Genomic DNA, 11,866 nt, shown 5'->3' with positions numbered 1-11,866 from the left:
GTCATTAAAGTTTACTAGTAACAATTCATTTACTGTTCTATTAAGAGGAGAAGAATCCATGGGCAATGGGAGGAGCTTTTACATTGCTGCCCTGGATTCTGAAATTGAGAGGGGGTATGAACAATATACCAAGTGCTATTCCACTGTTCAGTTGATCTCTTTAAGCAACACCCTGATAACCTTGATGTTATACAAGGCTATACAAAGAGCAATATTTCGCAATTAATACAAAATACTGTAAGTGCATCAGTTATAGTTGATAATTGCAATATTTCGCAATTAATACAAAATACTGTAAGTGCATCAGTTATAGTTGTGATTATGGGGGAATTACAACCTATCTATCTTTGAGAACTCTAGAACTGCTCCTTGCCAAACACCATCTTTCATGTTCAGATACCTAGGCACCTGCATATGTGAGGCATGTGTTCCATTAAAAAGTATATTTGCTCTGAAGCAAGAATGTCAAGGCAACAGCTGCCCTCTAGAGACGCACTCAAGAATATGCTAATACTTATAACTAAAGCAACAGGATTTTCTGCATATTCAATAAATTGACAAATAAAATATAATATTTAGTCATTATCATTAACATGATCATTAACATTAATAATGTTTCCTTTATTCATCTCTACTAATATTAATACTGTGATATTACAAAGACTTCTAACAGTCTGCACCAAAAGCCTCCAGGGAGGGCGGTATAGAAGTATGATAAATAAAATAAAAATAAAAGATTTGGTATTAATATTCCAACACATCTATTCAAACTAATTGTGACACAAGCAGCAGTGGTCACGTTTGAGAAATCAGATATACGACTGGAAACAGGTTGTTTACTAAAGTTTAGCAGGAGTGTTACAGTAGAGGGAGGGCGCAAATGGTTCTAATATACGGTAGGCAATATCTGATAGTCACTATTGCTTTTGCTAGGGTTTCAGCATAGTGTAATTGCAGTGTTACTCAACATGAATACAAATTTAAGAGGGACGCTTGATGCCACATTTTCTCTCGTGTACTGATATGCCATTTCTTGGGTTCTATATCGCTTCTTAGTGAATATACCAGAAACATTTATTTTAAAATTTAACGCCAAACCTCAGACCTAACTGCTGGAACTGTTGCTAACTACTAGTTAAAGCATTATAGTCACAATTAAGTCGTCACCACTTTACCATTCCCTTGATTTCCGAGGGGAAACTAACAATCCGCTGTTTATTTTCTGAAGTCAGTGGAGCTTTAAAGAATGCATTTTAGACCGTCATAGGCCGATTTATAGACTACATTGCTGCCCAAACGTCGTCGTTCCCCCCGGAGCTCAAGGCGACCTACGTAGGCTCAAAGCGGTCTCCTGTTCCGCTACTAGACTTCCTTAGCTTCGGGAAATTGCTGCATCTTATACTCCTAAATCCTAGAAGTAAGCCCTCGGTTTCCTAGCGGTGGGCTCCAAAGTTCATTAGCAAACAGCGCACCTCGTGCTGATCCTCGACCAAATAAACCTCAACACGCATGATGTAGATCAATAAAATCAGAGTCCAGTGGCACCTTTAAGACCAACAAAGATTTATTCAAGGCGTGAGCTTTCGAGTGCAAGCACTCTTCTCAGACTATGAACTGACCATCATAACAGTAGGTACTCGGCATCCTCCGCGGGCGGCACCACGCCTACTTTTTCTCTTTGTGACGTAACAGCCAGCGCCGCCGTTCCCCAATTCTTGCCCGACAAAATAAACGACTCCTTCACCATCTCTGGATTCTCGCCTCCCGTGATGCACCGCGCACCCAGCTCTTGTTCAGCCACGCTCCCTTCCACCATCCCGTCAGCCTTTGCAGCGTCGCGCGCGGGAAGGGAAGATGGCGGCGACTGTAGTCCTGGCGGACCGAGGATACCTGGAACTGAACGCGGTGGAGCGGGGAACACGGCGCAGGGTCCGGGAGCTCGTGTTTAGCCTTCCAGGTGCAAACTGGGCTGGGGTCGCTGGGCCTGAGGGGTGATCATTGCTGTTAGAGCTGCGCTTTCGTTCCGCGCGCGACCTGACTGACCTGCCTCCCTGGTCCATCCCATTGCAGGTAGTGGCGTGTCTCCTTCAGCGGTGCGATACGCGGACAGCGCTGGCGGGTACTGGTACCAGGGGAGCGGGCAACTGGGCTCCGTGACCAGAAACCGTTTCATCCACTGGTGAGTACTGGAGGACATGGTCTCGCCCCCCTGCTTTAGACTCCGGTAAAGTGTCAGTCAATATGAGGCGTACTGGCCCACGGTAAAGATGTCCCAGGTTTAGGGGAGAGTGGGGAGGAGCTCGCAGTGCTTTTGAGACAACAGATTTATGCTGTCTGATGCGATTAAGTCCTGTTTTGCAACTGATAGTGTCAGTCCAGCTTCAGTTTAAACACAATAGTAGATCTCACCTTAGGGTGAGGAAGTATGGTCCAAGAGTGGCAGGTAATAGAACAGCTATTGCTAAGTATATCTGAAAATTGAATGGTTTTGAAATGAAAGGCTAAGTGCATAGGAAATCAGCCTTAGATAGGTGTAAGGGAGTAATGGTTACTGCAGTGAAAGAAAAGCAGAGTGATCATGTGAGAACTTGAGTGTCAGCAAATTAGCTGTGCTTGCTGATGGCAACTATGTCTTTTAAACAACTGAGTGTCATAGTACAAAGGGAGGGACAAACAGAGTTTATCCCTAACCTTGTGCTAGGTTTTGAAGGTTGGTTTGGAGAATTGTTTGTACTAGGGTTTGAAGAATTGCTATGTGCCTGTGGAGACGGAGGAACTGTATGTCCAAAATAACAGTGATTTATATAGTAGGGGTAAAATGCAACATTAGAATGAGTAGAATGACAGTTGAATGTCCGAATGTGCAGAACCAACTGGTATTCTAACCATAGAACTGTATGTCTGTAGACTAGAGCACAGCACAGGTTACTGAAATTTCTGAGATTTGGTATGGCAAGGAGTCTGTGGCAAAATATAGGCCTAATCTTAGGTAGGGAAAGACACTATTAATATTAGTAGAAATAACTTGGATAGAATTTCTGTTTGTTGCCAGTAGATACATTCTCAGTTTTGTATGTTTATTTAGATACTATCCATTCTGTTTGTCATTAATATTCTTGTCCCTCCCACAAGTTGAGTTTCTTACATTACAACAGAATGTTATGATCCAAAATATACTAACCTTTTTTGTTTTGGTTCTGATTACTACTTCCTTGTGGAGAAAAAGTTGTGAGAAAGATTGCTTAGTGAAACAGCATATTTATTATAAGGGTGTGCAGAAAGAATTTGTTGTTACTATGAGGAGTTGCTTATAAGTGGCCCCCAAGGTTTTAAGTAATTCCTGAAATCCCTGTTCAGGTGTTATTAATCTATATGCTGATGCAGATTTGAACTTTTTGGCAGCTGAGGCATATCTTGGCTTTAAAATATTACTTCAAAGAATGCAAAGGTTCAGTCAGCGGATTAACCACCATCAACCACATACGTAAGGCTGCACTGGTTGTTCCACATCCAGGTCTGTGCTAACACTACTCCTGCCAGCTCACTTCACTACTTCCCCATTTCTCTGCCAAGCCCAGTAAGTACAGGGAGCGTGGTCACTTCGTATCTGTTTACAGATTTTATCTGGCCAAAGTGCCATACAGAATAAACTACTAGACCCGCCCCAGCACACACACTTCTTTTCCTTTGTAATCAAAGGGGGAGTAATCTCTATAGCTTTGAATGGTACATTGCTGGATTATACAAAATTTCTAGCATATACATTTGATATTTTTTGATACAGTGAGATCCATATAAGTGGTTAATGTAGAGCCACGGGCCATATTTGCATTTACCATCAACCAAAAGGACTGCATAGCTATTATATGCCCTCCTCACTGTGTCAAACACACACAATAATTTAAGAAATAGCTTTTAATCTTCAGTATGTAACTATAATATTTGTAATTGCCTTGTCTATCTAGATTGACGGGAATGACTTCTCTTTTCTCAGCATGAGGCACAGCTACTCAGATTGAAAGATTGCCTGGGTGTCTAGAGGGGAGTAAGACCAGCTTGCTCTTTTCCCAGGTGGCTGCCACAATGATTTAACAATGTCTTCTATATATCCAGTTTACTCTCTAACAGTTGCTCAGGTGTTCATATGACACAGAGGTTGCAGAGAAAAGTGGGAGGTTGTTGGAGGGAAGGTCTTTTATTTCCATCCCTAGCATGGAGGCTCACATTTTATCCATTCTCCAGCCCCCCTGTCAGTAGCTTTATGGTGGGTACCACCCGCCAATCACTAGCTCACCAGGCATTGGTGAACAGAAGAACACTGCTGGCATGTGGCAGGTAGTTTAAGAGCCTCTGAGTGAATATCACTGATCTACAGCATGGTCTCCATATCAATACTGGGTTGGGAAGTGGCCCATACTGAGTAATGTAAGTTTATAACTGCTAAATTATTTTACTTGTTTCCTTTTTCAGGGCTACTTCAGGTGGTACGTTAGAGCTGGTAGAGGAGTCCCTGGATATAAATCTCTTGAACAATGCTGTTCAACTCAAATTTCAGAACTGTAGCCTTTTACCTGGGGGAGTGCATATCTTTGAAACACAGAATAATATTGTTATCTTGATCTCAACCAATCAGACAGTGCACAGATTGATGTTACCACATCCTGCCCGGTTGTATAGGAGTGTAAGTATTCTGTTTCATTACTTCTGTTTTCAAAATTTTGAAAATTGTAATTAAATATATTTAGGCAAAACGGTATGTGCATTGATGCTTGTGCAGTTCTGATGATTCTCCAAAGCATAATTTGTTTGTGTATAAACTATTTAATGATTGGAATCATTTTTCAACTATTTGAAGCAGAGGTTTTGGAGAAAATGTAAATTGGGGGTAGGACTGAGTATCTAATACACGCTTTCTGAACTAGGTTTTCATGAAACCCTGGGATTTCTTGTGTGGGAGTTAAATAGTTTTCGGCGTATTTTTTACTTTTGTTAAACATTTCTCGGGTGATATGACTATACATGGTCATGTTGACCTGCCCTAGCCAATGATGGGCCAGGAGGGGGGGTGGGAAGGGGAACACAGGTATGCCCCCCAACTAGGGTTGGGCGCTGTGGTGTCTGAAGTGACGATTAGCTTCTGGAGCAGCCAGTACCACAGTGGGGGGGGGGAAGGTGCGGGCGCACACATGCAGGCGCAGAGCTCTGTGCGTGCATGTGTGTGCCAGCCAGTGCGCCAGTGCCCGCGCCTCCCTTTCCCCTCGCGCCATAGCGCTGACTTGCTTTGGGTGTGAACGGCTGCTTCGGACACCGAAGCACCCAACCCTACCAACCATACTCTGCAGTAGGAGCCATTTTTTCTAATATATTTATTTGTTAGAAATAGTATTTCTATAGTCATTATTAGAAGATTTGGCTGTTGAGTTAACCTTCACATTATTGGAAACATCTTCAGTAGTTCATTATCATATTGTGGAACTAGTTGCATTTAAATAATGTGAAAACATGTTGAATAGTACTTTCAGTTGCCTTCATAGTATGCAAATTGTTAGTTGTGTTGGTCTGAAGTAGCACAACAAAAATTGAGTCCAATGGCACCTTTAAGACCAACAAAGATTTGGTCTTTCGAATTGAAAGCTCATGCCTTGAATAAATCTTTGTTGGTCTTAAAGATGCCATTGCATGCAATCTTTGTTGTTCATAGGATACAGTTCTTAAAATATCAATGGAATAAAACCTCTTTTTAAAAAGCATTTAAGTCATTCAAAAAGGAAAAATCCATTAGTCTTTTTTTTTTTGTAGGGGCTGTCCTCAAAATTTCTAAATAGAGGAAAAATTGAGAAAATAGTTGAGGTTGGAGGATGTCCTGTGTGTATGTTTTGTTCCCCCCCAAGCCCTTTGCAGTTCTCCTGTAGGCTCATAAGCTCCCATCTTACTTCTTATATAAGGCTTTTCAGTTTCATGTTTAGCTCTATCCATAGTTGTCTGTGCTGTGGAAATTGACAAACTATAGCTTTTTCAGCCAGGATCAAAAATCCTTGCTTGACCTGAGATTCTGATTCTCATTTGGAAGACAACTGCTAATCATAGTTTGCTGTGAGGATTAAATTGGCAAACTGTAGCTCTGAACATGAAACAGAAAGTAAACATAAGAGAGAGGAGGAGGGAGTACATGAGTCATTATCTTGTTTCTGAATTGAGTCTTTGAAACTTTGAAATGTGTAGTTTCTTAGCCAAATATTTGATAGCCTTTTCTACAGTTAGAATTTTAAAAGTTGCCAAATTTTTCTTGCTGTGTATTCAATAAGAATATTTATTTGTGTTTATATTATAGCAGTGGTCTTCCCTCTGTGCATTATGGGGAGCCACACTAATAATTCATGTCAGCCAAAAGAGTCACGTGAGGTTTGTATGCCCTGTGCACCACCTCAGACATTCACAAACAATAGTGCTTCTCTACCTTCTTGAGTATGAGGGTCCCTTTGAAATGTCAAAACCAATTTTGGACCCCCACACCATAGTAGTTGCAAAATAAAAATCAGTCTGTGTCTGCAGTGCTTAACTAAAGAGGTATTCTTGGAAGAGCCGAGACCAGGAGATGTGGCAGAGGTAAACAGTCAAGCAACAGGCACCACTGCTATTCTAACGAGTTCTTAGTCTTTTGGTGCATACACATTGTGGGGTCAGATGCTATCACAATCCTCCCTTTCCTCTGCTTTGAAGAATTCCCTCTTTACATCCAACATGCTTTACAACATTGCTAGTACAGTGGGAGAAAAAGAAAGACATGTGCATACCTGTGCAGAGTGCAAACCTGAGCGGGGTTGATGCAACCAGGACCTCCACTTGTCAGAGACAAGTGCAGGAAGATAGTGATGTCCCACATCTGCAACTGGTATCACTCTGTAGAGTGATAATAGTTGATACTCCTATACCCCATCCCGCAACTCACATCATTAAAAGATCTGCTGAGAACAAATTTAGTATGGAGAACAATGAGTAGATTATCATACACTGTGAAGAAACAGTGATAGGTATTGTTTTTTGTATTATATCTTCTCAGACAATTGTTGCAGAAGAAGAAGAAATTTTAAAAACCATTTGACATTTCCCCAGGATTGCTAATCTATTTTAAATTTCTCTTAAAGGAGCTGATAACAGAAAGTCAAATGCAGTCCATTTTTATGGATATTGGAAAAGTTCATTTTAGGGATCCTTCAAACTTCTGTGCAATTCCTGCAGTACCTGGATTGGCAGCTAATTCCACTGCTTCTGCAGCTTGGCTTAGCAGCGATGGTGGAGCACTCTTTGCTCTACCTTCTGCCTCTGGTGGGATTTTTGTTCTTAATCTGCCACCTCACGATGCTCATGGTAAGAATATAAGTTGAGCTTGATAACTTTTTCAGCTTGCTTGCCATTAGAAATCTCAGAAATTGTCTTTAGTTATAAGGTAAAGGTATCCCCTGTGCAAGCACTGGGTCATGTCTGACCCTTGGGGTGACGCATTTTTATGGCAGACTCAACACGGGGTGGTTTGCCAGTGCCTTCCCCAGTCATTACCGTTTACCCCCCAGCAAGCTGGGTACTCATTTTACCAACCTCGGAAGGATGGAAGACTGAGTCAACCTTGAGCCGGCTGCTGGGATTGAACTCCCAGCCTCATGGGCAGAGCTTTCAGACTGCATGTCTGCTGCCTTACCACTCTGCGCCGCAACATTTTTATTTATGCTGTATGGTCCTTCCAAGGCGCTCAGGGCAGCATATATTCTGTACTTCTGCATTTTATCTTCAGAACAACCATCTTTGATGTAGGTTAGACTTGAGAGGGTTTAGCTGGCCAAAGGGCATCCAGCAGAGGGGGTGGGATTCCACCTTGGGTCTCCCAGGTCCTAGTCCAGTGTTCTAACCACTACACTATTGTGTGAACCAGGTGATTTAAAAATATTTTCTCATGTAGAATGGTGTTTGAATAAATCTGTTATGATAAACTAAATGTTGTAATAAACCAGCTAATGAACCCTGGCCCTAAAGAAGCCCGCCAGAACATTCCCTGTCCTGGCCCCCACCTGATGGAATGAGCTCCCAGGAGATCAGGGCCCCTGACGGAGCTAAAACAGCTCTGCGGGGCCTGCAAAAGGGAGCTCTTCTGCCAAGCATTTGGTTGAGACCAGCCGTAACCAACAACATCTGCAGGGCCCCTGTTTCCTCCTTCCCAGAAATCCATCAATGTGTTTTGCTCCTGGACCTGTTTGCACTCTTACCATTGTTACAATTATCAGTTATGGATTGTTTCTTGTATTGTTTTCTATGTTTTATGTAAACAGCCCTTGAGCCTCCAGGGAGGGCGGTATATAAATATAATATAATATAATAAATAAATAAAATAATTATTTATTCATGGGATGGGATGGGAAATAGGTTGGAACGCACATTTAAGTTGTGACTTGAATGCGCGGACTTCTTGGAAGACAACTTTCTAAATTTCCTCTTCTCATTCTGCTCTATCTTTGCAACTTCTTGTGGGGTTATTCTCCTTTACTTATAAATCATTGATGGCTCTGTCTCATTATGGTAGGGTTATTTGTCTGTATGCGTCACCCTAAGGGTCAGACATGACTCAGTGCTTGCACAGGGGATACCTTTACATTTACCTTTATTTGTCTGTATTAAAGCAAATGCCATTTCATGTTCTGCTCATCTCAGAATGATGATGATGTCATCCATTCAGTCATGTCTGACCCTCTGTGATTCTATAGGAAATTCTTCGCCGTGCACCCCTGTCTCTGACTACTTCTTTTAGTTGGTTCATGGTCATCCCTGTAAGGCCCAGTGGTATAACTTCCTAGTGTAGTGTGGGGATCCATGCTCATCTGTTAAACATTTCATAACGAATTTTCACTTGTATGCTTCCTTCTGGAACTCCTATAAGATTATTATTGAGGTTGAACTGCTTTTATTACATTGCTAGGCATTAATTAACTGTTAACTGATCAGTTCTCTTCTTGTTTCTAGGGATGGTTTCAACAGTGGAGCTGAAACAGAGTTCAGTCATGCAGCGTTTGCTTACAGGTTGGATGCCAACAGCTATCAGGTTTGAATTTTGTTGGCAAACAAAGCTAGACTGTAATAATTGGTTAAAATTATCTACAGCTGTTGGAAGAGTTAGAATCGAAAGAAAGCATGGTCTCCCATTAACCTTACAGTGCTACTACTTGAATTGTTCTTGTGTTTAGCAACCACATTAAGCATATTAATTGTCATCAGGACATCATCATTTAGTGTACAGTTTTTCTAGTTAGTGTGTCTTAAATGTATTCAGTGAAACTCTGGATTATGTACATAGTCATATGAAAGGCATCCAGACAAAGCAGGGATAGTGTGTGTAATGAAGCCTTTCTCAACATTTTTACTGTTGAGAAACCTTTGAAACATTCTTCAGGCTTCAAGAAACCCCAAAAGTAGCACGATGGTGCAGAATATGGTTGGGAAGCATAGTTGTGTATTTGCCCACCTGGGACCCCTCTGCTTCCCACCACCTCCAGCCCATCATGGGACACTTTGGGAGGGGTGGGCAGGTCAACATGACCATATATGTCATATTACCCAATAAATGTTTAACAAATATATTACAATTTAACTCTCACCCATTCAGGAAACCCTTCTAGGGCCATCAAGAAACTCCAGGGTTTCACAAAACCCTGGTTGAGAAAGCCTGGTCTAATGACTTGAAAGGGATAGGGATTTCAAGAATTGATGGAGTTTAGTATAAACATAACATTTGTTCAGTGTGTGCTGAGTTAAGAAGGTCAAATAAATTGCTTTAATGCACGTAATATGGAGCTGCTCTGGATGATTCTTGGAAGTTTTAAATACGGCTGAACTTGGTAGTCCTTTTGCATGGAATTGCTTTAGATGAAAAACTAACATTTCACACTGCATGGTACTGGCCTCCTCTAAATCAGCAGTGTCTCTGCAGATGTCCATGGACTACAACTACCAAGTGGCAGAGGCTCATGGTAATTGTAGTTCATGGACATCTGCAGTTTGGTTACCCCTGCTCTAAATCAAGAATGTATTCTAGTACGCCCAGTCCGAAGAGGAAGGTTGCCCTATTTGTAGTGATTTTCTAAACCCTGAAAACCTAGATGAGCTAGCTAATAAGGAGCTGAGATTTTAATACCATTTTTAATCTTACTTTGCGTATGAACTTCACATATAAATGTCTATTCCATGCCATTAGGGCTGAGTGGTTTAGTTTCAATCCAACAATTTAGAAAAATCTAGGTAGGTTTTTATTAGTAATAGAGGAAAACACTTATTTAAAATGGCTTGTCATAGGCACTGAAGGCTATATCAGTATCTGAAACTCAGGACAGCATTCTGTCTGTGTGTTATACCATCCTTCAAATTGTAACCACAATTACTGGGATGATCTAATACAAATTTTAAAGCAGCTTGTTGCTTTGAATTTCTTTAGAAAATCTATGCTTCATTACTGTATTTAATAAAAAATACTTTTGAATTCCAGAGGGGATCAAAGTCCTTCAGACCTCCCTGTGAGCTTGTCTGTTCACTGCCGTGAGCATGATGCCTTCCTCTTTGCACTGTATCAAGATCATAAACTTAGGATGTGGTCTTATAAAGTGAGTATGAAAGTTTGTTTCTGATGTATCTACCTATTAGCTGCAGGGATTTATTCATGTAACTTATGATAGTTTCTAATTGCCAGCTGATGTTAACTTGCCACTTTGAATACAAAGCACAAGTAACATGAATTGGTGGAAGTCCTTTATGTTAGTTGCATCTCATTTATATAGATTATGCAGTGCATGCTGGGTTTTGGTTTGTGTATCAGCAGTGAATTCATGCTAACTCTCAAACTTGAATTGGGTTATTAATTTGTTTCAACTGTAATGGAGGTTCAGCATCTTTGGATAACTTGGCAAAATAGGGCTCTTTGAAGAATGCAAAGGAGGAACAAACTCATCTGTCTCTCACCAAAGCTCTGTGAGTGATAAAAGGGTGAAAGAAAACACCAGAGAGGCTGGATGTTAAAGGGAATAATTTTATAATATATAGCCTCACACTGATTGGGCAAAGGTCTACTCAAACAGCAATGAAGAAAGGAAATTTCTAGATTTCATAAATAATAATTCATTTAGTTGTAAAACTAAATAAAGGGAAGATAATAACCCTGAACATCTAAGGAACTGTGACTAATGGTCTTTCAGACTCAGCCATTTAAGGGTGATGTAAAGAGTGATCTTTAAGACAAGTAGATTGTAAAAGTAGATCGTATGATGTCCCTCTTTTTTGTTTCTTTGTCATATTATGTTTTATTTAGTGTATAATGATAATTTGAATAATTCTTAAAGAACAAAATAGTGTAAGCTGCTCATGAAAAGTTGAAATCTGTCAGTATAGTGTTTCTATCTGTTGTTTTGACAAGTGTGCTTAAATGCTTGTTGAATGGGCTGCTTTGTGTTACTCACCTGGCATCTCACCTTGGCAGGATCAAATGTGTCTGATGGTGACTGATATGTTAGACTTTGTACCTGTAAGTAAAGACCTGAGGCTTGCAACTGGAATTGGACACAAGTTACAGCTGGCATATTCTGAGACACTGGGGCTTTATATTGCTGTGTACTTGCATGCACCTAAGCAAGGACAGGTACTGTAATGTTTTGCATTTTGATAATAAAAGTTTCCATTTAGCTTTCAAAAGCAGAGAACTTACATGTATGATAAATGGGTTTCTGCATTGCAGAGGGGAAAGATTTGTTTGAAGAGCTTTCTGGCTTTCATTGTGTACTCCAGGCAGTTTACAAAAATTGTAATTTTTTTCTGTAAATATAGCTTTTTATGCTAT

The 11,866-nt window shown here is 40.7% G+C and overlaps 1 protein-coding gene across 2 annotated transcripts in view; it reads left to right on the top strand.

Moving 5' to 3' along the window:
• The first annotated feature begins 1,762 nt into the window (after window positions 1-1,762).
• Window positions 1,763-11,866, top strand: part of NUP160 (nucleoporin 160) — a 49,914-nt gene continuing 39,810 nt past the window's right edge. Inside the window, exons 1-7 of one of the 2 annotated variants that reach the window (XR_013228205.1) lie at window positions 1,763-1,957; window positions 2,071-2,179; window positions 4,471-4,681; window positions 7,146-7,368; window positions 9,010-9,088; window positions 10,526-10,640; window positions 11,510-11,668. Coding sequence is in view for 1 of the 2 variants with exons in the window: in XM_077320866.1 (XP_077176981.1) it covers window positions 1,855-1,957; window positions 2,071-2,179; window positions 4,471-4,681; window positions 7,146-7,368; window positions 9,010-9,088; window positions 10,526-10,640; window positions 11,510-11,668 (999 nt within the window). In the remaining variant the exon portion in view is untranslated. The remainder of the gene's footprint in view (window positions 1,958-2,070; window positions 2,180-4,470; window positions 4,682-7,145; window positions 7,369-9,009; window positions 9,089-10,525; window positions 10,641-11,509; window positions 11,669-11,866) is intronic. The other variant, XM_077320866.1, reaches the window with a different exon arrangement.

Source organism: Paroedura picta, chromosome 2, assembly GCF_049243985.1.
Source record: "Paroedura picta isolate Pp20150507F chromosome 2, Ppicta_v3.0, whole genome shotgun sequence".
In the NCBI taxonomy this organism is placed as follows: Eukaryota; Metazoa; Chordata; class Lepidosauria; order Squamata; family Gekkonidae; genus Paroedura; species Paroedura picta.
This window is presented reverse-complemented; position numbering and strand designations above follow the sequence as displayed.